This window comes from Corvus moneduloides, chromosome Z (assembly GCF_009650955.1).
Source record: "Corvus moneduloides isolate bCorMon1 chromosome Z, bCorMon1.pri, whole genome shotgun sequence".
NCBI classification, from domain to species: domain Eukaryota; kingdom Metazoa; phylum Chordata; class Aves; order Passeriformes; family Corvidae; genus Corvus; species Corvus moneduloides.
The window spans coordinates 15,096,477-15,120,671 of NC_045511.1; the positions used below are offsets into that span (position 1 = coordinate 15,096,477).

The 24,195-nt window shown below is 50.1% G+C and overlaps 2 protein-coding genes and 1 long non-coding RNA gene across 8 annotated transcripts; 1 reads left to right on the forward strand and 2 right to left on the reverse strand.

Annotated features, from left to right (window-relative positions):
- Positions 1–43: 43 nt before the first annotated feature.
- On the forward strand, positions 44–19,791 carry RGP1 (RGP1 homolog, RAB6A GEF complex partner 1). 6 transcript variants are annotated; one of them, XM_032096582.1, is made up of 9 exons: positions 48–274; positions 895–1,034; positions 13,026–13,162; positions 13,544–13,627; positions 17,154–17,303; positions 17,382–17,528; positions 17,919–18,046; positions 18,276–18,453; positions 18,680–19,791. In XM_032096582.1, exons 2-9 carry the CDS (start codon positions 919–921, stop codon positions 18,901–18,903), a joined length of 1,164 nt encoding a protein of 387 aa, XP_031952473.1. In that variant the 5' UTR covers positions 48–274; positions 895–918; the 3' UTR covers positions 18,904–19,791. The 6 variants fall into 6 exon arrangements, with proteins under 6 accessions (XP_031952472.1, XP_031952473.1, XP_031952468.1 ...); XM_032096580.1 differs by having other exon boundaries at positions 195–349; XM_032096581.1 differs by having other exon boundaries at positions 44–349; positions 17,154–17,528.
- LOC116438039 lies at positions 8,382–9,983 on the reverse strand. The gene is made up of 2 exons (XR_004237577.1): positions 9,860–9,983; positions 8,382–8,501 (listed from the first exon to the last, which is right to left on the reverse strand). It is a non-coding gene; the product is annotated as an uncharacterized LOC116438039 (long non-coding RNA).
- Positions 19,792–19,928: 137 nt separating the features above from the next.
- Positions 19,929–22,238, reverse strand: MSMP (microseminoprotein, prostate associated). The gene is made up of 3 exons (XM_032096583.1): positions 21,998–22,238; positions 21,252–21,360; positions 19,929–20,863 (listed from the first exon to the last, which is right to left on the reverse strand). Exons 1-3 carry the CDS (start codon positions 22,107–22,109, stop codon positions 20,674–20,676), a joined length of 411 nt encoding a protein of 136 aa, XP_031952474.1. The 5' UTR covers positions 22,110–22,238; the 3' UTR covers positions 19,929–20,673.
- Positions 22,239–24,195: the final 1,957 nt, after the last annotated feature.

Below are 24,195 nucleotides of genomic sequence, written 5' to 3' on the forward strand. Positions count from 1 at the left end.
GCCCGAGAGTTGCCGAGTGTAACACGAGTGTTGCCGGGAGCTGCCCGTGAGCCGACCGAGGGCGCCCGAATCCTGCCCGAGAGTTGCCGAGTGTAACACGAGTGTTGCCGAACGTTCCCGAGCCTTGCCGAGCGCTGCCCGAGCCTTGCCGAGCGCTGCCGAGCGCTGCCCGAGCCGTGCCGAACTCTGCCCGAGCACTGCCGATCCTCGCTGGGCGGCTGAGGCGAGCCGGGCCTGGTGCGGTGCCGGACGGCGAGCGCGGCCTGTGCGGGTGGTGAGTGGGCCTGAAGCAGGAGTTCCGGAAGGTTTGCGGCCCTGTGTCCCTGATCTCTCGGGTAGAGCTATCCGTGTGCGTGTCTGCGGTAGGGACCGCGGAGTTGGGGGTGTCAGGGCTGTCCTTTCTCACCCTCGCGGTGTGTCTTGATCCCCCTTACCTGTGTAGACTTGGGGGGAGGATGTATGTGCTTGTAAGGACAGGGCCGTGCGTGTTTCCCCCCCACACCTCCTGTGTGTGTATGTGTCTGTGTCCCCATTCCCCCTCAGTTACATGGCCCAGCACTCTTACTGTGTCGCCGTAACAGCATAAGGGGGAATGGCTTTAAACTGAAAGGTACTACGTTTAGATTAAATATTAAGAAGAAATTCTTTACTGTGAGGGTGGTGAGGCACTGGCAGAGGTTGCCCAGAGAGGTTTTGGTTGCTTCATCCCTGGAAATGTTCAGTGCCAGGCTGGATAAGGCCCTGAGCAATCTTGTCTGGTGGGAGGTGCCCCTGCCCATGGCAGGGGAATTGGAACAGGATGATCTTTAAGGACTCTTCCACCCCAAACGGTTCAGTGATTCCTTGAATCCATGATTCTGTGATAACGTGCCCGCTGTTGGCTTTTTTTGACAGGTGTGCAGCAGGACTGTCCAAGCCATGATTGAAGTGTTGGCCAAGCTGGGCCGTGGGCCCGTGTTCCTGGCAGGGGAGGTGCTGGAGTGTGTGATCACCTTCACCAACCCATTATCGGCCTCATCGACCTCCGCCAGCAGGTACAGGGCCTGTGCCAGTCCATGCCCAGAGCTTCCAAATGTTGGAGCTGCCTGGGTCCCTCCAGAGGGAACGGCCCTCCCTCTTTCCCTTCTCCCTCTGGAGCAGTAGTCATGGCTACATTGTGGGGCAATGGTACCAGCTCAGCACCCTGTGACTTCCCTACTTGAGGCACTCCCTTAAGAAGGCCTTGCACCATCTCAATTTTGGGGGCAAAGCTGAGGTAATTATGCTGATTTTGTGCCCCCAAGAAGTAGACAAGGAAAGAAGTATGCAGTTAGAGATTCTCTGTGCTTCAGGTGAGCCCTCAGTGACAGTGACTGGCAGAAAATGAAGCCCAACTGGCTGTCAAAGTGGGATATCTGGTCACACCAGGGTGACAGTCCCACAGAGCAACATCCAGGCAACGTCATTATTTCCTGCATTTGTGGAAGGAGCTCTCTTCTGTCCAGCAGCGCTGGATAGATCAATGTGATCCCTGCCTCCAGAGATGGCAGGCAAAGGGGCGAGTAGTGCCAGGGGTCTGAAAGGGACACCTTCTGTGGCCGCATTTTCTGTGGCCCAGCCTTTGAGCACTGCATCTCCCTTTATCCGTGTTGAGGAAATGTGAGAAGATGGGAGCTTCCCATATTGGCTCACAGCAGGTGACTTCATGTCACAAGCAATCACCCAAAGCCTTCATGTTGAGTGTGTGGCCTTGTCTGATTCTTTAGGGAGTGGAGAGTGCTTTCTCATCTTGAGTCCTTCCCAGGAAGTGTCTGTTTCCAGCTCTGTCAGGTTCAGCATGTTTTCATCACCAGTACGATACTCACATGTGATTGTTTTGGTGGGCCCACTCGCAGTACCTGCAGTCTCAGCAGCAGAGGGCTTCTGTATTTATTGCCTTTCTTAACTTTCCATCTTTTCTTCCTGGTTCTTCTTCCCTGCTCAGTTCAGGTTTCAAATTCAGCTGTGGCATAAGCATCCAGCTTCCCAAAGTTTTGTCCTGTGTGATGACAAAAGCTGTTTTGCCTGCTTCTGAAACATGTGGGACTTCAAGGGTACCAGGTGGCATGGTTTGAGGGGGTTGCAGTGCATTTATGAGGCCTTCATTTGGGAACTTCAAGAGTCTTGTGGTCTGCAGAAGATGGCCTCTTGGAAAAGTTGTTAAAATAGTAAGAAAAACCCCAGGTGATCAATCTGACGAGACCTGGCTAAGTCATACGAGTGGCAGCAGCAAATAGATTGGTGGTTTGGAAAATGAAGCCCTGGGTTGCGTAAAGGCAGGAGCCAGATCAAAGCACAGTGACTGCAACAGGCAGTCAGAACAAATAGACCTGTCAGAGACTGGAAGGTTTTGGGGCTGACAGGTGGATGGACAGAGAGGCTGCATATTGAGCACAGGAACCGAACTGAAAGAAAGGCAGGGAATTAATTTGGTGGTGGAGTATGAGAAAGAAATCTCTTCTAGCTGGAGGCTGCATGGAGCGTGTCCTGTGTAGGCTACAGGAGCTGTGGGGGAAGGTGAGACTGGAGGGAAGTGACCTCAGCACCAGTGCAGGATCCTCCACTGCTGAACAAACACCAGCTGAACAAGCCAGCTCTGCTGGCAGGAAGGGACATGCAAATTTTGTTTGGACATCTGGTTAGAAAAAATGAAAACAATCCAGTGACATATTGTAGAGCAATACTGAAAAAGAAAGAAAAATAAATACTCAAAATATGGTATTTAAAGGTACTGTAATCACTCTAAGCTTATATAAAATTAGTAAACATTGCCTCAAGCAAGACCAGTTTTCTGTTTCCAAACAGCAGACACAACAAAAAAACATACGGCAGCCCTGATGGAAAAGCTGTGCTGGTATTTTTGAAAATGCAGAATTACAACTCTAGGGCTCGAAGCAACTGGGTATAGTAACTGAGGTTCATTTGGGTAAGGGCAGCCAGCACATACAAAAGATCTAATAGTGCATCATTAGTCAGCTGGTGCAAATGCAGCACGCCTTTTTCTGTGGTTCATCTAGACCTGTAGGAGAAAGGTTCATGAAGGATGTCTGGACTTCAGGTGGCTCTCTTGAAAGCTGTTTATTGCATAGGCAAAGTTACAGCAGCTCAGGGAGTGGGTATCCAGAGCCAGCCCTACAGCTGTCAGCTAGAGCTTGTAGGCATATCTGAAGCCACTTTCTGTTCAAGTTACAAAGCATTATATACTTTGCTGAGTATCTTAATACATAACAACCAATAAACACCATACACAATACCTTTACATTTGCCTATAGCATATCATAGCTACTACCATCACCATATTAGAGTCATTGTTATCCAATGACAAGAGTAAGTGAGTTACAATTTAAGCTTACAATGGAAAATTCTCAGACCTCTCTTCTTCTTGCTGCATCGACATTTCTTGTTTGCCTGCGATAGCTCTCTTTTTGATAAAAACATGTTTTCTATTTACTTATGCTCTTCTTGAGACTTATTTATTTGGTGAAAAACATGTCTTTGTTGGTGGTCACATACCTTTGTCCTAATCATAAAAATCTCCTTCCAACTCATCTCCAGGCTTTGCCTTCTCAGTTATTCAGTGACCAGTGTTTGAGCAAAACATCTTTTACTCTATATCAAAACTTGCTTTCATTTCTATCTCATCCTCAGTTTCTACAGTTTCTACATTTCTGCCAAGCCTACATATCTGTGAAACTTTCTTACTAAACTTTCATCCTCTCCAATATCTCCCCCTTTCTGTTGAACTATTAAAACATTAGAAATTGTCTTATTCATTATTTTCTGCACACATTGAAGTACACAGGGTACTACTACTATAGCCACAATTATCACTACCAGAATAATTAAGCCTATTTTACGAAGTTCCTTCAGCCAGGGTGTAAATCTCCAACCATCAAACAAACTGTCTAGCCAAGATGGTTCATCTGTTGTAATTTGGTTAGCTAAATCTCTTAAGTTTTGCAACTGCTTATGAATAGAAGCAGAATGATCAGATAGGTTCATACAACACAATCCTTCAAAATCTTCACAGCCATACTTGTAAAAGATAGTCAAGTGCAGCTCTGTTTTGTGAAGTGGCATGCTTGACAGCCTCTTCATCTGTCAGCAAGTCTCTGATCACAGAAGAAGTGTCATTTATTTCTTTACTGAGCCAGCATCCTAATTTGTTTAGTTGATTCAATGCAATTGAAGAACTTAGCTGAGGCAACAAAACGCTTGTAACAATTGATTGTCCAGAGTTTACCATAAACTGGTGATAAGGAGTGATGTTTAGGTGAGGGCCATTTTTTCCTACGAAATGAAACACATAACAAGTGTCCATAGTTAAAGAGCTTAAAATTTCTAATTCTTGAAGGTCAGATTTATCAACTTCGAAATTATCAATATAAGTTTGGTGTCTCGGGCTGGGAGTTTGAAATTATCAATATAAGTTTGGTGTCTCGGGCTGGGAGTTTGAGAAATGTGATGATCATCATATGGCCAATATTTATCAAAAGTAACATTACCAAAACCTTCTGGGAAAGGCACTCCAACTAAACAAGTTGAGAAGGGTTTGTCAGGGCTTGTGTTGGATAAACAGATGGTGTCAGAGCCTGTGGACTTGGCTAAAGCAACCCAAACATTTGTCTTTGGTTGATTTACATGTAAAGCTTCACTGCAAAAACAAAAAAGGGTAAAAGCAACATGCATCTGCACAAATAATAATAAAACTCCATTCTTTTCTTGAGCCATTTCTGGCAGACGATCTTCTCTCAGTGGTTCTGCCTAGTTCACATTTGGGTGCCGGCTTCTCGGCTTCCACTCGTGGGGTCACTGGCTGAAGTGGAACCGTCAGCGAGCTTTGATGCGTGGTACGGCTTCACGTTCTTTGCTGGAATCCACTTGATTCCTTCACCTGTAGAGAGACATGCAAACACCTTTCCCCACATTATAAGATCATAAGGTCTTTCTATTTTTCCTGATTCTAAATTCTTTATTAAAACTGGGGGTTGTTCTTCCAATTTTGGTTTTTTGTTGTTCAAGAAATGTCTGTAAATGGGGGGGTCAGGCTCTTCTGCAGAGCTGTTCAAGAAATTATAAACATACACGGCTTTATTCAACCTTCTTTGAGGTGTAGCCTGGGCTTTTCCCCTTTTCTGTTGATCTAAAATGCATTTTAAAGTTTGATGTGTTCTTTCTAGGGTACTTTTTAGCAGTTGTTTAAAATACAGTGAGCAAATACCACTATCTCTTACAGCCCTTCTCAGTTCTTTAATTTCGTGAGTGGGGATGGGAGCCTATGTTTTAGGACTGCTAGGCTGTTGGCCAGCTATCACTGGCTTAAGCTAATAGACTAAGACTTTCATCTTTACAGATTTGGCGTCTTATTTCATGCCAATCTGTTAATTGAGAATAATCTGAACATTTTGGAGGATTTTTTGATTCAGAAAGTAGCGCTGACAAACTCTTGGAACTCGTTTTCTCTTTCTGGGTTGCAAGATCCCCGCCGCTCGCTGGCGAGACTCTGGGGCTCATTGCAAACAGATCTGGCTGGTTTTCAGTGTTTCCTTGTGTTAGATTCAAAGGATCAGCTCCAGCAGAGCGGCTCCCCATCTCGCTTGCTAATGGAGCTGCATTGTTCCCCTCTGTTCCCCCCCGGTTTGTAGCTTGTAAGGCAGGGCTGAGCTGTGTGGAGGGATATTGCTGGGCGGCGGGAGCAGCGCGGCCGATCTTGGTGGCAGCGGGCGAGGAGGCGGGGTGGAGCTGCATGGCGGTGGGGGAGGCACAGCGAGTATTTCCACTAATGCTGTACAAGCTGGTATGAGTTTTGCGGTTCTCTTGTCCTGGTGCGATATGGCATTAAATAATTTGATTCCCACTGAGTCCCAAAAATCTCTGGTGTAGACTGCTTTAGAGTCAGTGATTGGGACATGGGTCACAGTCCATGCTATGAGATCTTTCATTTTTTTTTTTTTTGGCAATTCAGTTGGACTGGACTTAATTAGAGGTTTTAGTTGCTGATAGACCATCCTTCTGTTGGGCAGACACATGCTGACCCATGACTGGATTACTCGGTGCTCACCTTTGCCGACCCGTCGCGGCAGGTGTCTCTCGTTGAGGTCCGGTCCAGGCGCTGACCCGTAGCGGTGTCAGTCCAGCCTCCACACGCCTTCATTTCAGGCGTCTCCTTTCGTTAGCAGCTGCACACGCTTTCGTTTCAAGCATCCTGTTTGCAGCTACTCAGGTCACTTCGTTTCAGTGACCGACTACACGTTCAGCGAGAAGTCTCCTATACACAGAAAAAATCCCTTTTTGCCCCTCTATAATGCTGGGCGCCAATTTATAGGAGAAGGGGTCACGAAGGATGTCTGGACTTGAAAGCTGTTCATTGCATAGGCAAAGTTACAGCAGCTCAGGGAGTGGGTATCCAGAGCCAGCCCTACAGCTGTCAGCTAGAGCTTGTAGGCATATCTGAAGCCTACAAGTTTCTGTAGTTACTGTTCTGAAGTTTCTGTTCAAGTTACAAAGCATTATATACTTTGCTGAGTATCTTAATACATAACAACCAATAAACACCATACACAATATCTTTACATTTGCCTATAGCCTATCATAGCTACTACCATCACCATATTATAGCATTATTATCCAATGACAAGAGTAAGTAAGTTACAATTTAAGCTTACAGTGGAAAATTCTCAGACCTCTCTTCTTCTTGCTGCATCGACATTTCTTGTTTGCCTGCGATAGCTCTCTTTTTGATAAAAACATGTTTTCTATTTACTTATGCTCTTCTTGAGACTTATTTATTTGGTGAAAAACATGTCTTTGTTGGTGGTCACATACCTTTGTCCTAATCATAAAAATCTCCTTCCAACTCATCTCCAGGCTTTGCCTTCTCAGTTATTCAGTGACCAGTGTTTGAGCAAAACATCTTTTACTCTATATCAAAACTTGCTTTCATTTCTATCTCATCCTCAGTTTCTACATTCAGAGATCTTTCTGCCAAGCCTACATATCTGTGAAACTTTCTTACCAAACTTTCATCCTCTCCTGTGGGTGCTGGGTGGGTCGGACGGTCGGGACGGACGGAAACGAGAGATCTCTGAAGTCAGATCTTGGAACATGCGGTTTATTGCAAAGGGCGTGGGTATAGGGGCACTGCTTAGAGCTGCAGCTGGCAGCTCTGAGCAGGCCCAAGAGAGCAAGAGAGTAAGCGGGTAAGAGAGAGCGAGAGGAATGAGAGTGAAGAAGAAGTGATGAGAATAGAATGGAATGGTGAAGTCCTGGTTACAATACAATAAATCATCTTCTGTACTGAATATTCTAATTGTCACTAACCAATCTAATACAAGATACAAATCCTGTAGCATTTACATACAGCCTATAAGAGTTCTTATATTACCATAGAGTGTTACATCTTAACTTCTAAAAACTACTCTTTGGACCCCTTCTGCTGAGCTAGTAGGGTCTGCTCTGACCCTTGGACCTGCCTGCAAGCAGAGGGTATTGTTCAATCAAGAGGGGATTACCTTCAGTCGGCCATACCATTGTTTTCCAGTTGTTCAGTAACTAAGACTTGGTATTTCAGAAGTGGCTTTCATTTCGATGTTGCCTGTAGTTTTCATATTCCCAAAATCTTTTGTCAGGCAATCATATTTATAAGGCTTTCCTGTTTCATCTTCCCCAACATCTCCCCCTTTCTGATGAACAAATAAGATTTTAGACACAGTCCTACTCGTCATTTTTTGCACACACTGAAGTATACAAGGTGCTGCTACTAAAACTATAATTATTACTACTAGAATAATCAAGCCTATTTTACAGAGTTCCCTTAGCCAAGGTGCAAAGCTCCAACTATCAAACAAACTGTCTAGCCAAGACGAGTCATCTGTTGTAATTTGGTTAGCTAGGTCCCTTAGGTTTTGTAACTGTTTGTGAATGGAAACAGAACGATCGGATAGGTTCATACAGCATAATCTTTCAAAATCTTCACAGCCATGCCCATGTGCTAATAAAAGATAATCAATATAAGTTTGGTGTCTATGGCTGGGAGTTGGAGATACATGATGATCGTCATATGGCCAATACTTATCAAGAGTAACATTATCAAAACCTTCTGGAAAAGGTATTCCAACTAAACAGGTTGAAAAAGGTTTGTCAGGGCTTGTGTCAGATAGACAGATGGTATCGGAGCCTGCAGATTTGGCTAAAAGCATCCCAAACATTTGTCTTTGGTTGATTTACAGGTAAAGCTTCACTGCAAAAACAAAAACAAAAGGTTAAAAGCAACATGCATCTACACAAATAATGCTAAAACTCCATTCTTTTCTTGAGCTGTTTCTGGCAGACAATCTTCTCTCAGTGGTTCTGCCTACTTCACATTTCAGTGCTGGCTTCTCGGCTTCCACTCGCGGGGTCACTGGCTGAAGTGGAACCGACAACGGGCTTTGATGTGTGGTACAGCTTCACGTTCTTTGCTGGAATCCACTTGGTTCCTTCACCTGTAGAGAGACATGCAAATCCCTTTCCCCACATTATAAGATCATAAGGTCTTTCTATTTTTCCTGATTCTAAATTCTTAAATTAAAACTGGGGGGTGCTCTTTCAGTTTTGCTTTTTTGTTGTTTAAGAAATGTCTGAAAATGAGGGGGTCAGGCTCTTCTGGAGAGCTGTTCAAGAAATTAAAAACGTACAAGGCTTTATTCAACCTTCTTTGAGGTGTAGCCTGGGCTTTTCCCCTTTTCTGTTGATTTAAAATGCGTTTTAAAGTTTGATGTGTTCCTTTTAGGGTACTTTTTAGCAGTTGTTTAAGATACGGTGAGCAAATGCCACTGTATCTTACAGTTCTTTTTAGTTCTTTAATTTCGAGAGTTCTTTAATTTCGGGAGCCCACGTTTTAGGACTGTCAGGGTGTTGGCTAGCTATCACAGGCTTAGCTAATAGACTAAGACTTTCATCTTTATAGATTTGGGGTCTTATTTCATGGCAAGATGTTAACTGAGAATAATCTGAGCACTTTGGAGGATTTTTTGATTCAGAAGGTAGCGCTGACAAACTCTCAGAACTCGTTTTCTCTTTCTGGGTTGCAAGATCCCCGCCGCTCGCTGGCGGGGCTCTGGGGCTCATTGCAAACAAATCTGGCTGCTTTTCAGTGTTTCCTTGTGTTAGATTTAAAGCATCAGCTCTGGCAGAGTGGCTCTCCGTCTCCCCTGCCACTGGAGCTGCATCATTCCCATCCGTTCCCCCCCTGCTCGCGGCTTCTGAGGCGAGGCTGCGCTGCGCGGAGGGATACGGCTGGGCGGCAGAGGGATACGGCTGCGCGGTGTCGGGGGACCCCGGCGAGGGCAGCTGCGGCGCGGGGATGGGACCCGGCAGGGGCGATGATGACACGGCAGAGCTCGGGAGTGGCACGGCAGAGCTCGGGAGTGGCGCAGCCGATCTCGGTGGCGGCGGGCGAGGAGGCGGCGGGGCCGCGGGGGACTGGCTCCGTGACTCCGGCACGGCCGATTGAGGCAGCGGTGGGCGAGGGGGCGGGGCGGAGCTGCGCGGTGGTGGGGGGGCGCGGTGAATAGTTCCATTAACGCTGCACAAGCCGGGATGAGTTCTGCGGTACTCTTGTCCCAGCGTGATATGGCATTAAATAATTTGATTTCCACTGAGTCCCAAAAGTCTCTGGTGTAGACTGCTGAATGGTCAGCATTTGGGAAATTAATCCGAGTCCATTCTAAGAGGTTTTTTAGCTCCTGTTTAGGTAATTGTCTTGAACCAGAGCTTATAAGTAAATGCTTAAGTTGCTTATAGAGATCTCTGTCATGGGCAGAGTGGGTTTGTCCCATTTTTAGACCAGTATGATACTCACTTAGATGATGTCGCAGGAGCAGTGTCCTTAGTCAGAGGTCCGTCGTGGGGGGCTGGCCAGGCACTCCACTCGGCGCTCAGGACGCTGCTTTTGGGTCCTTTCTCAGAGCTCCGGTTTTAGGCGTCGCGTGGCAATGGTTTCCCGTGCTCAGGACCTCACGGGTGGGTCCGCACTGAGCTCCAGTGCGGGCGGTGCTGAGCACTACTCGCCTGTGCTCGGGGCGTGCGGCAGGGTCCCTCCGTAGAGCTCCGGTCGGCACTGCTTAGCAGCGTGTCCGTGCTCGAGGGGTGATACGGCAGACTTCCTCAAAGAGCTCCAGGGAGCCACTGCGCAGCAGTGGCCGCCCGTGCTCGAGGACTGCCAGGCAATTCCCTCCAAGAGCTCCAGGTAATCCCCGTGCTCGAGGGCTGCCTCGGCAGAATTATAGAGCTCCGGCTTTTACGATGCGCAGCAACGGTATGCCGTGCTCACGACACGTTCTAGGTGGCTATAACTGGTCTTTTAGTTACCGTCCATGGAGAAGTCTCCCACAGATGGAGAAAGCTGAACCGGGCTTTCAATCACGTTGTGCGCCAGACTGCAGGTGCTGGGTGTGGGGTCGGCAATCACGATGGGTGCCAGACTGTGGGAGCTTGGGGTGTGGGTTCAGACGGTCAGGACGGATGGAGACGAGAGATCTCTATAGTCAGATCTTGGAACATGCGGTTTATTGCAAAGGGCGTGGGTATAGGGGCACTGCTTAGAGCTGCAGCTGGCAGCTCTGAGCAGGCCCAAGAGAGCAAGAGAGTAAGCGGGTAAGAGAGAGCGAGAGGAATGAGAGTGAAGAAGAAGTGATGAGAATAGAATGGAATGGTGAAGTCCTGGTTACAATACAATAAATCATCTTCTGTACTGAATATTCTAATTGTCACTAACCAATCTAATACAAGATACAAATCCTGTAGCATTTACATACAGCCTATAAGAGTTCTTATATTACCATAGAGTGTTACATCTTAACTTCTAAAAACTACTCTTTGGACCCCTTCTGCTGAGCTAATAGGGTCTGCTCTGACCCTTGGACCTGCCTGCAAGCAGAGGGTATTGTTCAATCAAGAGGGGATTACCTTCAGTCGGCCATACCATTGTTTTCCAGTTGTTCAGTAACTAAGACTTGGTATTTCAAAAGTGGCTTTCATTTCGATGTCGCCTGTAGTTTTCATATTCCCAAAATCTTTTGTCAGGCAATCATATTTATAAGGCTTTCCTGTTTCATCTTCCCCAACACTCTCCAACATAGACCTTTAACTGCTCTGATGTGTGTCTTGGGGTGACTTTATGATGTGTATCCCATATCGCTGCCCTATGCCCCGAAATTAATTCTTGTGCCTTTCTATGCCTTTAAACTGAGCCTGAGAGGAGGAAGGAAAAACTGAGCAAAACTTTTTCAAAGCAGTTTGCAGCTTGTTCAAGGTCACACAGAGATAGCGACTTTTTTTTTTTCTCAGCCAGCTTTCAGCCAGTTTTCCAGTTTCTTTTTCTCCGGAGAGAGACTGAGAGTTGAGCTTTTTTTTTCCTTCCCTGGAATTTCAGATTTTTTTCCTTTTTCTGTGGACTGCTTCAATATCAGAACACATCGGGAGGACTTTCCACTGAGCACAGAGAGCCTGGCCCTGACCAAGCCCCCAGCTCCGAGGAGACCAAAGGGAGGACTCTAACACTTTCCCAGTTTTTTTTCTTCACAGCAAAAGATTTTATTATTTAGCATTATTTTCCTTTTCCTGGGTGTTTGTTAAATAAATAGTTTTTATCTCTTTCACTTTCCTTCGAGGAGAATTTATTTTTCCTGAACCTGGTGGGGGAGGGGTGGTTGTGCCTTCTCTCAGAGGATATATCTCTAAATTTGACCAAACAGGAACAATGTGTCACATGGAGGGACACCTGTGTGCCACAAAAAATCCCTCTGTCACCTAAAGCTCTGGTGTTAGTGCTTACTAATCAGATCATGATGTTAGAAAACACCAGAGGAACTATTTAGTGGCTAAAGTAGAGACCTCTATTGAGATAGAGGAGTGATTTGGAAATTGAAAGGTGTCAGTAGTACCATGGGAAGTGCCCTGTGGAATGGTTGAGGTCACAGCAGAGTCCAAAACATGAGACTGTTTTTTGTGCTGGATGTGTGGCCCTACATTAATTCCTGTGGCTGTACAGAGAAGCGTCAAAATGACACCGCTGCCTCCCCTATTGCCGTCAGCAAACCCCTTGCATAAGGAGAAGTAAATAGGTCCTAATGAAAGACCCAGAAGTGTCTTCTTTGGTCTGGCACAAACAGCAGCTGATGTTCTTGATGGGGATGATGCTCTGGGGGCAGAGGAAGCATGTCTGTGTCTACCTGTCCTGAGGAGTGTTGAGCTTGGGGTGTCCATGCTGTGGGCAGGGGCAGCTGAACCCAGGTTGCAGGAATTTGTTGGTTTAGAATTTGCCCACTTCCCTAGTGGTTGTGTTGTTACCAGAGTGCTGTTCTGTGTGTCACCACTGGCTTGGGATTTAGCTTGTCATGGCTGAGATTCCTTTGCCAGGGCCCACATGCAGCAGCTCGAGGTGTTCTCTAAAGAGTGCAGTGAGTGGCCATTCCCAAGCTGTGGATGATGAGAAAGATGAAGAAATGAGTAAGGCTTTGGACTAGATCTTGTTGCTTGATCTCAGCATGTTTGCTGAAAGATCCCTGTGAAGTTTTGCACAGGCCTCCTTGTCCCCATGGAATGGGACAGGGGCTGCTGACCTCCGCTGCCTGTTGTCTTCTGCCGTGAGTGTACAGCAGGTTTCTTGGGGCAGATGTGTTTTCTCATGCCGTGTCAGTGCTGTGCCTATGCTGTTGTGGTTCAGGCTGCAGTTACTGATGCTTAAAAAGAGTCCTTGGGCCACAGAGCCAGGCCTTGGGTGAAGCTGCTGTCAGTAGCTGGGGTGGAAGTGGCTTTGAGTCAGCACCCCAGTGTGAGCTTAGTCCCAAGGCTTGTTTGGAGGGGGACTGTTGAGAGTGGCTTCAGTGACAGTGAAACAAGGCCTTCTTTCTTCCAGACAGGCAGTCCTGCATAGAGCTGAGCACACAGAGTTGCTCTTCTCCCAATTCCTGCCTGCTGTAATTCAGGTTTGAAGCACAGATATGAGTGTTGCTCTTTGCTTTCAGTGAGATGCTGGCATGGGCCAGCGCCCAGATCCACTGCCAGTTTCATGCCAGCGAGAACCGGGTGGCACTCCCTCCCTCTGATGGCAGCAAGCACGATGTGCAGGCAGAGAATGAGACCGTCTTTGTCCCCAACAGAGGTGAGTGCCACTCCTGCCTGTCCCCTGGGTAGGGACAGTGAGAGCACAGTGGGCAGGAGTCAAGCAGACAATAATGTGTATGTCTTGATCGCAGCATGCATAGAACTGAGTGGGAAGTCTGTGTTGCTTTCCTTTTGCCATTCCCTGGTGGTGGATGTTGTGGGACCTTGTTAATACTGAAATCACAGTTACACTAGCTTGGATTGAAACACAACAGTTATTTGTCCAGCTGCAGTGGCAAGGTCTCATGATATGACCAGGGCAAGAGATGTTTCCTCCTTGGCTCTCTTCTCCCTGTTGCTCCCCATGAGGATGAAGCTTGACTGGCCTAGGCACAGCCTGAGGCTGAGCAGCATTCATGTGTTTCTTATTCTCTTTCAGGAGAGCGGGGTCAGTGTATCCTGTCCACCCCACCAAAGATTCTCTTCTGTGACTTGCGACTGGATCCTGGGGAGTCAAAGTCCTGTGAGTTCTGTCTTGTCTTCCCCTGCTCACAGAGCTTGTCTCTGGGGAGCTCTGCTTTCAAAACTGGCTTTACAGACCTGAGTGCTGCAAGTGTGAGACCCTGGTGCTCAGGAAAAGTGAGGTGCTTTGGTTGGAGCATGAGTGCTGAGGAGCTGCTGCATCATCCAGAGTCTGTTCTCTGCTGCGTTAGGGCTGTGTACTGCAACATGTCCCTCAGTCCTGCCCCTGGCCTGTGGACTTTGCTACCAATCCACGGTGTAGCTGCAAGGCATAAAACTTCTGAAATACCTGGTTGCAGCAGAAGGAATGGCTACACACACCTGCATTTCCTTGCCTTTATTTCTTCAGCCACACGAGAGTATTTTTGGAATTTAGACTGGTGTCCTTCAGAGGTTTGTGCATCCTCTTCAGGTTGTGGCTGTCATGGAGATAACAGTCTTCTGGATGTTCTAGTTTTCTTGCTGTGAAAGTAAGCACTCCTCATCTTCTCTGCTCAAAGCTCTCCATGTCTGAGTAGATAGCTATGGAAACAGCTGAGTATGCGCTGTTGTCTCTTGGTTGGTGGCTGCGTGACCCAGCCTGTTCAGGTTATGTCAGATCTCCTTTGCATTCCAGTGGCCTGTGATCTAGCAGCAGGGATGTTAGGCCTTACAGGCTGTGCATGAAGAGCTCTGTTAGGTTGTCCCAGGGATCTGCTGGGAATGGTTGATGGAGACCCCTTATGCTATAGAGCACAGGGACTGGAGACACAGTGCCTATGCTGGGGTGGGCTCTGCTGGATCACTGAGCTCTCCAGAGCTGAGAGCAGAGCTGCAAGTGAGACCAAGCAGCCGTGGGGTTGTGACATGCTGGTTTTGAAGCTGGTATTTCCTGCCGTTCTGGCCTTGGAGGGGCCTGACTGGAGGGAAAGGTGGACCTGGTGAAACCAGGCTGGCTTGGCTTGGTGGTTAGTGGAGTGGGGCAGTGCCATCTGGGGGCTGTGCCCCTAAACTGCAGAGCCTGTTGTCTGAAGACGTTTGGTTATTAGTTTATTGTTCTACAGCAGCATATTGGGGAAAGGAGCTGGCCATGCCAGCAAGAAGGAGGAGGAGGCAGAAATCTCAGCTGACCTGAGGCTCACCTGGATTCTCCTGTGTTCCTTGCTGCTTGCAGGTTGGGAGCTGGAGCATCCATTCCCTGGGAGCAGAGGGAAGCCCCTTTTCCTGGCACATCTTGGCCAGGTTGGGCAGTTTCTGGGATAGCAGATCAGTGACGACAGCCCATGTTCCAGGTGGCTGGGATGGATTGAGGGATTGACTGTGTAGTGCTGGCTTAACAGGCAGAAGCTGTTCAGCCCCCAGCTAAGCTAGGATTTGTCTGTTTTTCCCACTGAAGTTGTGTGGTGTGTGTGTGTGTCCTCTCTGCCTCTGGGTGGCACTGGCACTAGCAGCCTGCATCTGCCTGGTGCTTGGATGCAGTTCCTCAGGAAGGACACAGACTCTTCTATTCTTTGAGGTTCCTTGGCTGTACATTACAACCTTTTCCCTTGGCTGCGTGATGCACCTGTCTGTTTCATGCATCACATGTGATGTGGCTGCATGTGGCACTGGTTTTTTAGCACTGAAATCCCTGTATCACAGCCCTGGTCTTTCACTGCCAGGCTGCTCACACCGATCACATCAGCCTGTGGTGCTGCTGCTCTCACACAAGACTGCAGCTGGCACACTTGCGGATCATTCCTGGGGTCTCCTGCCAGCTCTGTGGAGGGAGAGTTGAGGCTGTGTGGGTGTGTATCTTAATTCTTCATTTCCTGTTTTTCAGAAGTTTAGAGTTTTGCTACGCAGTTTGGGAAGGGGAAAAAAAACTAATCCAGAAACCCCAAGAAATCTTAATTCTGCTTCAGCAGTATACTGTGTTATTAAACTGCAGCCAGAGCTGGCACATACAATTGAGGTTGTGTTAGACTGTCTCTTGATAGAAGGACTTGTTTTCATTTGCTGACCAACTTATTCCCCAATACCTTACTCTTGTTGTGGTGCCTATATGTTGAAGTTGACTCATCTCCCAGCCCTTTGACACACGACCCAGGCTGAGCTCTTAAATTTGTCATAATGAAACATTTTCTCAAGTCCTCAAATAATTTCTGTGGCTGTTTTTGTAATACCTTGGTAGATCACAGAGAGGGGAGGAAATGGAAGCAGCCTGGACACAGGCCAGAAGCCCAGCCAGAGGGCACAGTGGGTGGGTAAGGAATGCATGTGTAGCACCAGGAATGTGCTTCCTTCTGGGATATGCAGGGAAGCTGGGACTTCCTGAGTCTTGGCATTCCTGTGCCAGGTAGCAGACTGCCCATCCTCCTCTGACAGCGGTGGTCTCTGCTCAGGTTATCTTCACTGGGCATGAAGGGCTTTGTGAGCATTTTTGTTAAGTTTGGTATGGGGGTTACAGAAGTCTGCTTCTTTCCTTGGAAATATCTGATTTTCCTCCCTGTCAGGATAGTTCTCTGCTTTATCTGCACCCTGGTCCAGAAAGAGAGGCTTGTTTTAAGGTGTGACATCCTGTGGACACTACACGCTAGCACAGGCTTTTTTCTTCCTTCCAGTCCTGTTATTTTAAATCTAGGAGTTATATTTAAAATATAACCCTAACTTTTAATCTAAGCCTCAACTTTCAGTATGTGCCAGACATGGGGAAGGATCTGTGGTTTCAGAGCAGGATGCTGCCCTTCCTCTGTCAGGGCGTATCTGCTTTACGGTGGGCAAGCCAGAGAGGTGGAGACTTTCCACAGTTTGCTGTTTGTGTCTTTCTTGTTATACAGCATGTGGTTTGGGAAAGCTGCAGAAGTGTTCACACTGCATCAAGAGGCATTGGGGTTTGTGTGGTGGCCAAGGGGCTCTAGGAGGGCTGAATGTGGTGTAAGACAGGCCCTGGTATCTCAGAGCCCTCAGAGGCTATGTGGTCTAAGTCATCAGCCTGTCACAGGGGACACACCACAGGTTGTTGTGAAGATCTCGGAATTGTTTCTCGATCTTTTAGATGCAGTCCTTCAAAGAAAAACACAGGAAGAAACTAACTTGTTGCTGAGTTTGAGGGTTTGTGTAAAGCAAATACTAAAAGAGGCGTGAGGTACTGATCAACATGCCCATGGGGCAGGGCCTGCAGAAGGCTGCGCTTTGAGAGCAGTGGACAAAGGAGTGCACAGAGGCAAAATTGGGTTGAACTCGTGATGAGTAAGTTTAGCTCTCGTGTGTTTGTGTTCCTGGATTTTACATCTTTCACATTCTTTGGAGACAGAGTTTGTGTGTGTGGTTGTATGTGCTGGAAGCAATATTTGGATGATGGTGCATGTGATGTGAGGAGCAGTGTGCCTGGTGCAGGGGAGCTGAGTTGTGCTTGGCCTCTGGAGGAAAGAGGAGACAGCAGAAAGCACCAGGCACTGTCCCTAACTCAGCGCTGCTGTTCCTAACTTGGCGCAGGGAGCCTGCGCACCACAGCTGCAGGAGCTTCCTTTTGGCCTCAGAAGGCAAATTTTCTGCACCCCTTGCAGATTCATACTGTGAGACGCTGCCTGTTGATGGCCCCCCCTCTTTCCGGGGCCAGTCCGTGAAGTATGTGTACAAGCTGACCATCGGCTGCCAGCGCGTCAACTCCCCCATCAAGCTCCTGCGCGTCCCCTTCCGCGTCCTCGTGCTGCACGGTAAGGCCACGCGCTGCCCTCCCTGCACACGCAGGCAGGCTGCACCCTGCCCTGCTGATACTCTTGCCTTCTTCCCAGGGCTCAAGGATTACCAGTTCCCACAGGATGAGGCTGTTGCACCCTCAAACCCCTTCCTGGAGGAGGAGGAGGGCTTGAAGAAAGACTCTCGCCTGGCGGACCTAGCGACAGAACTGCTCATGGTGGCCACCTCCCGACGCAGCCTGCGTAGGTCATATTCCCTGCTCAAACCTGCTGTGCTTCCTAAGAAGCTGGGCATGGAGAACATCTCGGGGCCAGCTGCAAAAAATCTCTTGCTGACAAAGCAAAGTTCCAGCTGTGGCTGTGGAGCAGCTCTGTCAGGGCCTGCTTGGCTCAGGGCCTCCTAGCTAGTCTCAGGTTGTTCCTACTTCAGGCAGAGAGACCCTGTGCCCAGCATATCACAGCCAGTGTGGGGTTTGCTCTTGCCCACTGCAGACATTTCCCAAAGGGAATACCACTCTAGGGACGGTCCTTCACACCCAAGCAGGAGGGATGTGGTCATGTCATTAACCCAGAGCACTGCACAGTGCAGGGCCTTGTCCTGCCGCAACCCTTACTCCTCTTCTTGCTCCACAGACCTGTACAACATCAGCAACACTCGTGGGAAGGTGGGGACATTCTGCATCTTTAAGACTGTGTATAAGATTGGAGAGGATGTCATTGGGACCTTCAACTTCTCAGAAGGAGACATCCCATGTCTGCAGGTCATTATTGTCTCTGGGATCATGGGGGAGAGGCAGGGTTTTAGGGAGAAGGGGCTGTGGGGTGGCACTGGGCTCTAAGGGTTTCTAGTGGGACCCAGCTGGGGTCTCCTTGGGAGTGTGAGGTGGACAATGGCCCAGTCCTGAGCTTGTTTGGGAAATGGAGCCCCCAGGCTTTGCACGTGGTGTGTATGAGGTTGTGAGAGCAAGCACCTTGCCAATCGCCCTGCAGTTCTCGGTGAGCCTGCAGACGGAGGAGAGCATTCAGGAGGAGTTCCAGCGCCGGCGGGGGCAGCCTGTCTCCTTCACCATGCATGCCCGCCATCAGGAGTCCTGCCTGCACACAGCGCAGAGCAGCTTCAGCCTGCCCATCCCGCTCAGCTCGACCCCAGGATTCACCACCAACATCGGTTAGTACTCACCAGGGAAGGGACCCACCCCTGCTTGTCTCTGCAGGAGGACTGTGATGTCCCCAGCCCTGCATATCCCATGCTCAGCAGAGATGTGTTCCTTGGGAGGGAGCTGGCCTGTGTCAGTGGGGTCATTTGCTGTCCCCTTGCCAGGACAGACAGTGCTGAGACAGCTGCTGTCCATGGCCCTTGTGGTGTTGTCTGCTGACCACCCTCTTGCCCACAGTGTCCCTGAAGTGGAGGCTGCACTTTGAATTTGTGACCTCTGGGGAGTCGGCGGGAACTTGCTTGGTTCGTGGGAGCCAGTCAGAGGCTGTCACCTGGACTGGGGTGGAGCAGATGGAAGTGGACACCTTCAGCTGGGACTTGCCCATCAAAGTTCTTCCCACCAACCCCATCCTGGCTTCCTATGTATCTCAGTTCTCCAGCACTAACTCCATCACCATCTGAAGTAGGGAGAGGTTGTTGGCCTGCAGAGCTGCAAGCATGTGCCACCAGTAGGAATGGCAGGCAGGACTGTCACCAGTGTGCTGTGGTGCATGCATCCCAGTGTCCCCTTGGATTCATCTGTGATGCCCAGCTGGGCACCGGGCAAGTCTGTCCTGTCTGTGGGTGGAAGAACACTGCTTGATGCAGTGTCTTGTGCTGCAGCCCCCAGCCGGAGCTGGGCCCGTCCTGCCTGGGTGAAGGTGCAAGTCCCAGCACTCAGCAAAAAGAAATCTGCCTTCCCAGAGAACCACTGATGTGCCTTTATCCCATGTGGGGCTTCCAAGAAGGAAAGGCCCAGCCCAGGGAGGGGGGAGGGGAACTCTTCCAGTGAAGCTTCATACCACCTGTGGGTGATGGCTGTGCCCCTACAGAGACCCTACAAGCAGAGGTCTGGCATCCAGGTGAAACACAGTGGCCACCTGGGCTGGGTGGGAGCCTGCTCTCCTGCACTGGCACATGTCCTGCCTCTTGGAGAGCTGTCCCACACACATAGTGTAGTGCCTCAGCCACCCCCACCTGGAGGAGGCAGGTCCTGGCTGGCCTGCCCTGTGCTGCTGGCTTGTGCTGGTGACTTGGATGGAAGCCCTTGCTGTGTCAGTACGATCGTGATGATTCAGAACTGAGCAGCACTGAGCCCCTGGGCTGTTGTCTGCCTGGGCTCCTGGGTGTGAAGGCATCCTGCTGGTCTTTGGATCCTTGGGCGGCTGTAGGGAATGCATGCTGTGCATCCAAGAGATGCATGGAGATCTCCCTGCTCAACAGCCAGTTCCCCTGGATTTTTACTAAGCCTCCCCAATGAGCTTTCCTGTTTGCATGGAACTGTAGTAAACATCCGAATGTGCAAAACTAGGCCTTCCCAAGAGTCTTATTTGTACATTGTTCCCGGTGGTGGACACATCCCACCTTCCACAGCAGTCACAGGCTGGAGACTTCCTCTTTGTTCAGTATCTTTATTGCAAGAACAGAAACATCTACACAAGGCTCTCTGCACAGCACAGGCATGGCACCAGCTGGGGCAGCTGCCAGGGCGGTTGCCTCCACCCTGGCACTTGAATTGCTTCTGCTTCCTGAACCCTCCTCACCCTGCTCCCTTGCTAGTGGGGATGGGGGTCTTTCCCTGGGAACATCCTGTTCTGCCACCCAACCTGGGCTGGCTCTGTTGCAGTGTTGCCCAGGGCTGGCCTACAGTGCCAGGGACCACAGGAGCTTTAGGAGCAGGGGCATTAGTGGTTCCAGAGGTGGGTTGTGCCTGCCCCTCGTGCTCTGGGAGCAGAGAAAGGGCTGGAGGGGGTGTGGGGATCCTGCACCAGGGGCCGTGGTGACTCCAGTGAGCTCCCCATGGCTGCCATGCAGAGGAGTAGAGGTCTGACAGGGAGTAGGGAGGTGCTTTGCTTGGGGCTGGATATGGGAATGCAGGACTGCCATGTAGCAGGCTGATTTAGTCCTGTAGCCCTTTTTTTAGTCACCAGAGGTTTTCTGCCCACCTGGGAGGAGATCCTGTAGAATCTGCATTTCCACGGTGTGCAGAACTTCTCACAGGGAGAGTGCCCTGGTTCAGGAAGCTGAAGGCAGAAGCAAAGCTTGGTACCATGGTGTGTGGATAGTGGTTTCCCTCAAAGGTGCCAGCGGTGATGCCTCTACAGGGTGGGTGGGGCAGGTCTGGAGCATGCAGGCGGAGTGCTCTGGAAGGGGAGGATGGCGTCGAGGGGCATGGGGCACTGCTGAGCCTCTCTATCTGCTCAGCCCTGCACCCAGCACCTTGTTCACCAGCGGCTCGGGGGTGCCGGCTGAGCCCCACTCGTGCTCCACACTCTTCACACACGGCAGGCTGGGGTTGGCCTTCTGCACTACCGAGATCTGGCAGGTCTGTGAGTCATAGTGGGCCTCACACCAGTCAGGGAAGTCGATGGGGTGCTGGGTGCTGTGGGAGAGGACACGGTGCCGTCAGTCTCCCCAGTTTGTGCCAGGAAGCTGCTGACTTGGGCTGGATGGCTTCCTGCTGCCAGCCCCCTGCACAGGATGTCTCCCAGACCAGCTCAGGCAGGCTGAGACACAGCCCCTGGTGCATCTGGGCATCTTGCTGTGCCGAGACACCCTTTCCAACCACATTGCTTCCCCAGCTCACCCCACCACCCTCAATGCCGTGGTGAGGTCCTGCCCACCTCTGCCTCTTGCTCTGCAGGGTCTGGTGCCCCACAGCCCTTCCAGGGCTCTGATACCTGCTGCATTTGCAGCCACCAGACATCCCCTGCTGCAGGTGCAAGTGGGAATTGATAGCCCACCCCAGCACCCCTTGACCCCTCACTCACGTCTCACAGCAGCCCACACCAATGGGGTGCAGGCAGGTGCAGAGCAGGCAGTTGGTGCTCAGCCACGATTCCCCAAGGGAGAACTGCTTCCCTTCATACTCACAGGGAGCTGCAAAGGAAACGGTGGTGATGAGAACACATGGGCCTGTGCTGAGGGCAAGTGGAAGCATCCTTGACACCCCTGTGCCCTGAAAGAGGGGACAAGAGGTGTCATCATGACCTCCCACCCGCCTTATGGTATGGAAGATATATGGTGGTCTGTCCACCGTCCTCCTGCAGGTATGGAATGCCCTGTCATCTGCCATGGATGATGTACCCATCCATCCTCTCGTAGCCATGCCTTGTGGCTCTCCCCACTACCCAGTGGGTCTAGAGCAAGAGGCAAGTGGCTCTTGCTTCCCTGGAGAGGGCAAACCCAGCACCCTTTGGAGTCTGGGCATTTCTGCAGCCCTGGGAGGAGGCAGTGGAGGGCTGACGAGCTGCCCTCCTTCCTTTGCTGCTAGTCCTGCACACTCGGCCCCAGGCAGCCTTTGTGGCCCAGAAAGCTGTTTGTCAGCCAGAGCCCTGGGGAGTTGTTCTGTGGTTTATAGACTGCTCCTTCCACTCGCCACTGGCCCATGATCCCATGCCTGAGCTCAGCACAGTCCCTTCCACACTTTGCAGGCATAGGGCAGAGCCCTGCCATGCTGGGAAAGCTGAGGCCTCCTCTTCCCATCGGCCTCTTCCCATCTCACTTCCCCGCTTACCTTTAGCCTGGAAGTAGCATTTGGCCTGGGAGCCTGGCAGCTGGAGGAAGAGGGAAAGAAGCAGGCAAAGCCTGCCCCAAGCACACCCCATCTTCTGTGCTTGCGTGGCCATGGTTGATGTTGAACTGGACTTGTTCGCTTTGCTTCTCTATTGCCTTTGCTCTCTTTCTCTTTCTCTCTGCCTTTTTAATGCTCTTCCCCTGATCCCAACAAGAGATATTTATAAAGTTCAGCTTTACGACCCTGGCCACCAGCTGTGCCCCACTGGAAAAGTTGTAAAACTCATTTCCTGATTTGAAAGGCATGAAAACAAGAGGTAGGATCAAGATTTTTAACAAGCTGTGAAAAGCTGATTCATGCCCTCCAGAAATTTCTCCAGTTGGAAGCCCCTGTGGGTGCAAGGCTCCACAGTGAGGGGAGATCCAAAGGTCCCCAGCAGCGTTGCCCTCGGCAGCGTGGTGAGCACGTAAGCAGCAAGCACGAGAGACCCTGGCTCCTAACCAGGAGAGCTCCAGGCTCCCCTCTGGTCATGCTGAGCCATCACTGCTCCTTCACAGCAAGCCAAGGTTTTGGGAGCATCCCATGTCGCAGTGACCAGAGCAGCGCAAGCACTCTGCTAACAAACAGTGTGGGATGCAAATGACACCATCCTCATTTGGGGATGGAGGTGCTTGCACCCAGCTCCTGGGGACCACATCATGGCACTTCCACCCCAGCCTGGGCTGCAGCCGTGCCAGGTTCATGGCCATGCATAGGCTGGGGGGAACAGCATGTTTGGAATCATAGAATCATAGAATCTGCTGAGTTGGAAGGGGCCCATTAGGATCACCATGTCCAGCTCCTGGCCCTGTGCAGGACACCCCAAGAATCCCAGCATGTGCCTGAGAGCACTTACTGAGCTCTGACAGATTTGGTGCTGTGCCCAGAGCAGACAGTATGGCAACTGCCACTGATGCAGTACAGGAGGGAGACCCAGGGCTCATCTGAGCAGTGGCCAGGAAAGGGGGCTGTACCTGTGCACCTGATGCACCCATGAGGTACTGGAGCTGAGCATCCTCTTTTAGAGCTGGAGACCAGCCCCAGCAAAAGCAGGAAACAGGAGGGATAAAATCAGGAGGTGAAAGTGCTTTTGGGCAACAAGTGACCTGAGAGGTAAACACATTTGGCTGGAAGGAAGGACCTGTGGGAAGTTGCCACACCACCCAGGGATGTGCCCATGGACCTCACAGACCCTCACCCGGAGGGGTTGCCTCTGTGTAGAAGTGATAAGGCTGTTATCAGCCGGCAAAGTGAGGGGATGTGCAAGAGGGAGGAGGTCAGAGCACTGGGAGCCACATGGCCCTGGAGAGCTACAGGCAAAGGGCTGACTTGCCAAAAGAAATTCTCAGGTCTTGTCAGAGGTGCTGCCAGCAGCAGGAAACAGGGCTCTGGGGATGGTCCAGCCAGGGTCTCGGCCAGTGCAGGGCCGTGCCACCAGTGAGGCAGCATCAGTAGCAGTGGCATATGTGGGTCATCTGCCCCTGCATTAAGCTCCCTGCTTTCTGAGAGTTTGGAATAAATTTACACCTTGACGCGTGAGGCTTAATATCCCTTCCAGAATTTGTATTGGCATTCACTATTATAGCTGGATATTTTTCTTTTCCCTGTAAGTGCCCAATCCCTAATTGAATCCTGCTAAATTTTGGCCTGAGCATTTTCCTGTGGCAGTCTAATTAAGCACAGAGTGAGAAAAAAACTGCTTCCTTTTATCCGCTTTGGATTCACCACCTTTGGATCTGAAGGCACAGTCCCTTCCCTTTAGTGCTCTGGGCCCCTTCACCATCCCATTGCATCCCTGTCCTGCAACTTGTGCTCTCACTGCTGAGGGAGAAGCCCTGGTTTTGCATCCCTTCTTCCCCTTAGAGAATTACCCCAGCCCTCTTGTAGTGCCACAGATGGTGCTGTGTCCCTCGGTGGGGTGGCTGGATGGCAGCAAGTGTGGGATCTGTTGGGAAAGGCTGATAATAAATCAGAGAAATGCTCGGCACCCCCTGCTGACCATGGGGCCATGAGCTGGGATGGTGGAGTGTATCAGTGACAAATGGAACTTGCCCTTTGGTGCAGAGTTGTTACTATATAAGGAGGATAAAAGCTTTCGTCGTCAGAACAGTTAATTAATATTCCTATTGTGTGTTTGGAAAAAGAAGTCTGGCGCACTA

Excerpts from the sequence above, each read along its gene's own strand:
- RGP1 (XM_032096581.1), top strand. The coding sequence starts at position 919 with ATGATTGAAGTGTTGGCCAAGCTGGGCCGTGGGCCCGTGTTCCTGGCA. Across the intron at positions 17,529-17,918 it reads CACCTCCCGACGCAGCCTGC|ACCTGTACAACATCAGCAAC; the intron begins GTAGGTCATATT and ends CTTGCTCCACAG. Across the intron at positions 18,454-18,679 it reads AGGATTCACCACCAACATCG|TGTCCCTGAAGTGGAGGCTG; the intron begins GTTAGTACTCAC and ends TCTTGCCCACAG.
- MSMP (XM_032096583.1), bottom strand. The coding sequence starts at position 22,109 with ATGGCCACGCAAGCACAGAAGATGGGGTGTGCTTGGGGCAGGCTTTGC. Across the intron at positions 21,361-21,997 it reads ATGCTACTTCCAGGCTAAAG|CTCCCTGTGAGTATGAAGGG; the intron begins GTAAGCGGGGAA and ends TTTCCTTTGCAG. Across the intron at positions 20,864-21,251 it reads GGTGTGGGCTGCTGTGAGAC|CACCCAGCACCCCATCGACT; the intron begins GTGAGTGAGGGG and ends CCTCTCCCACAG.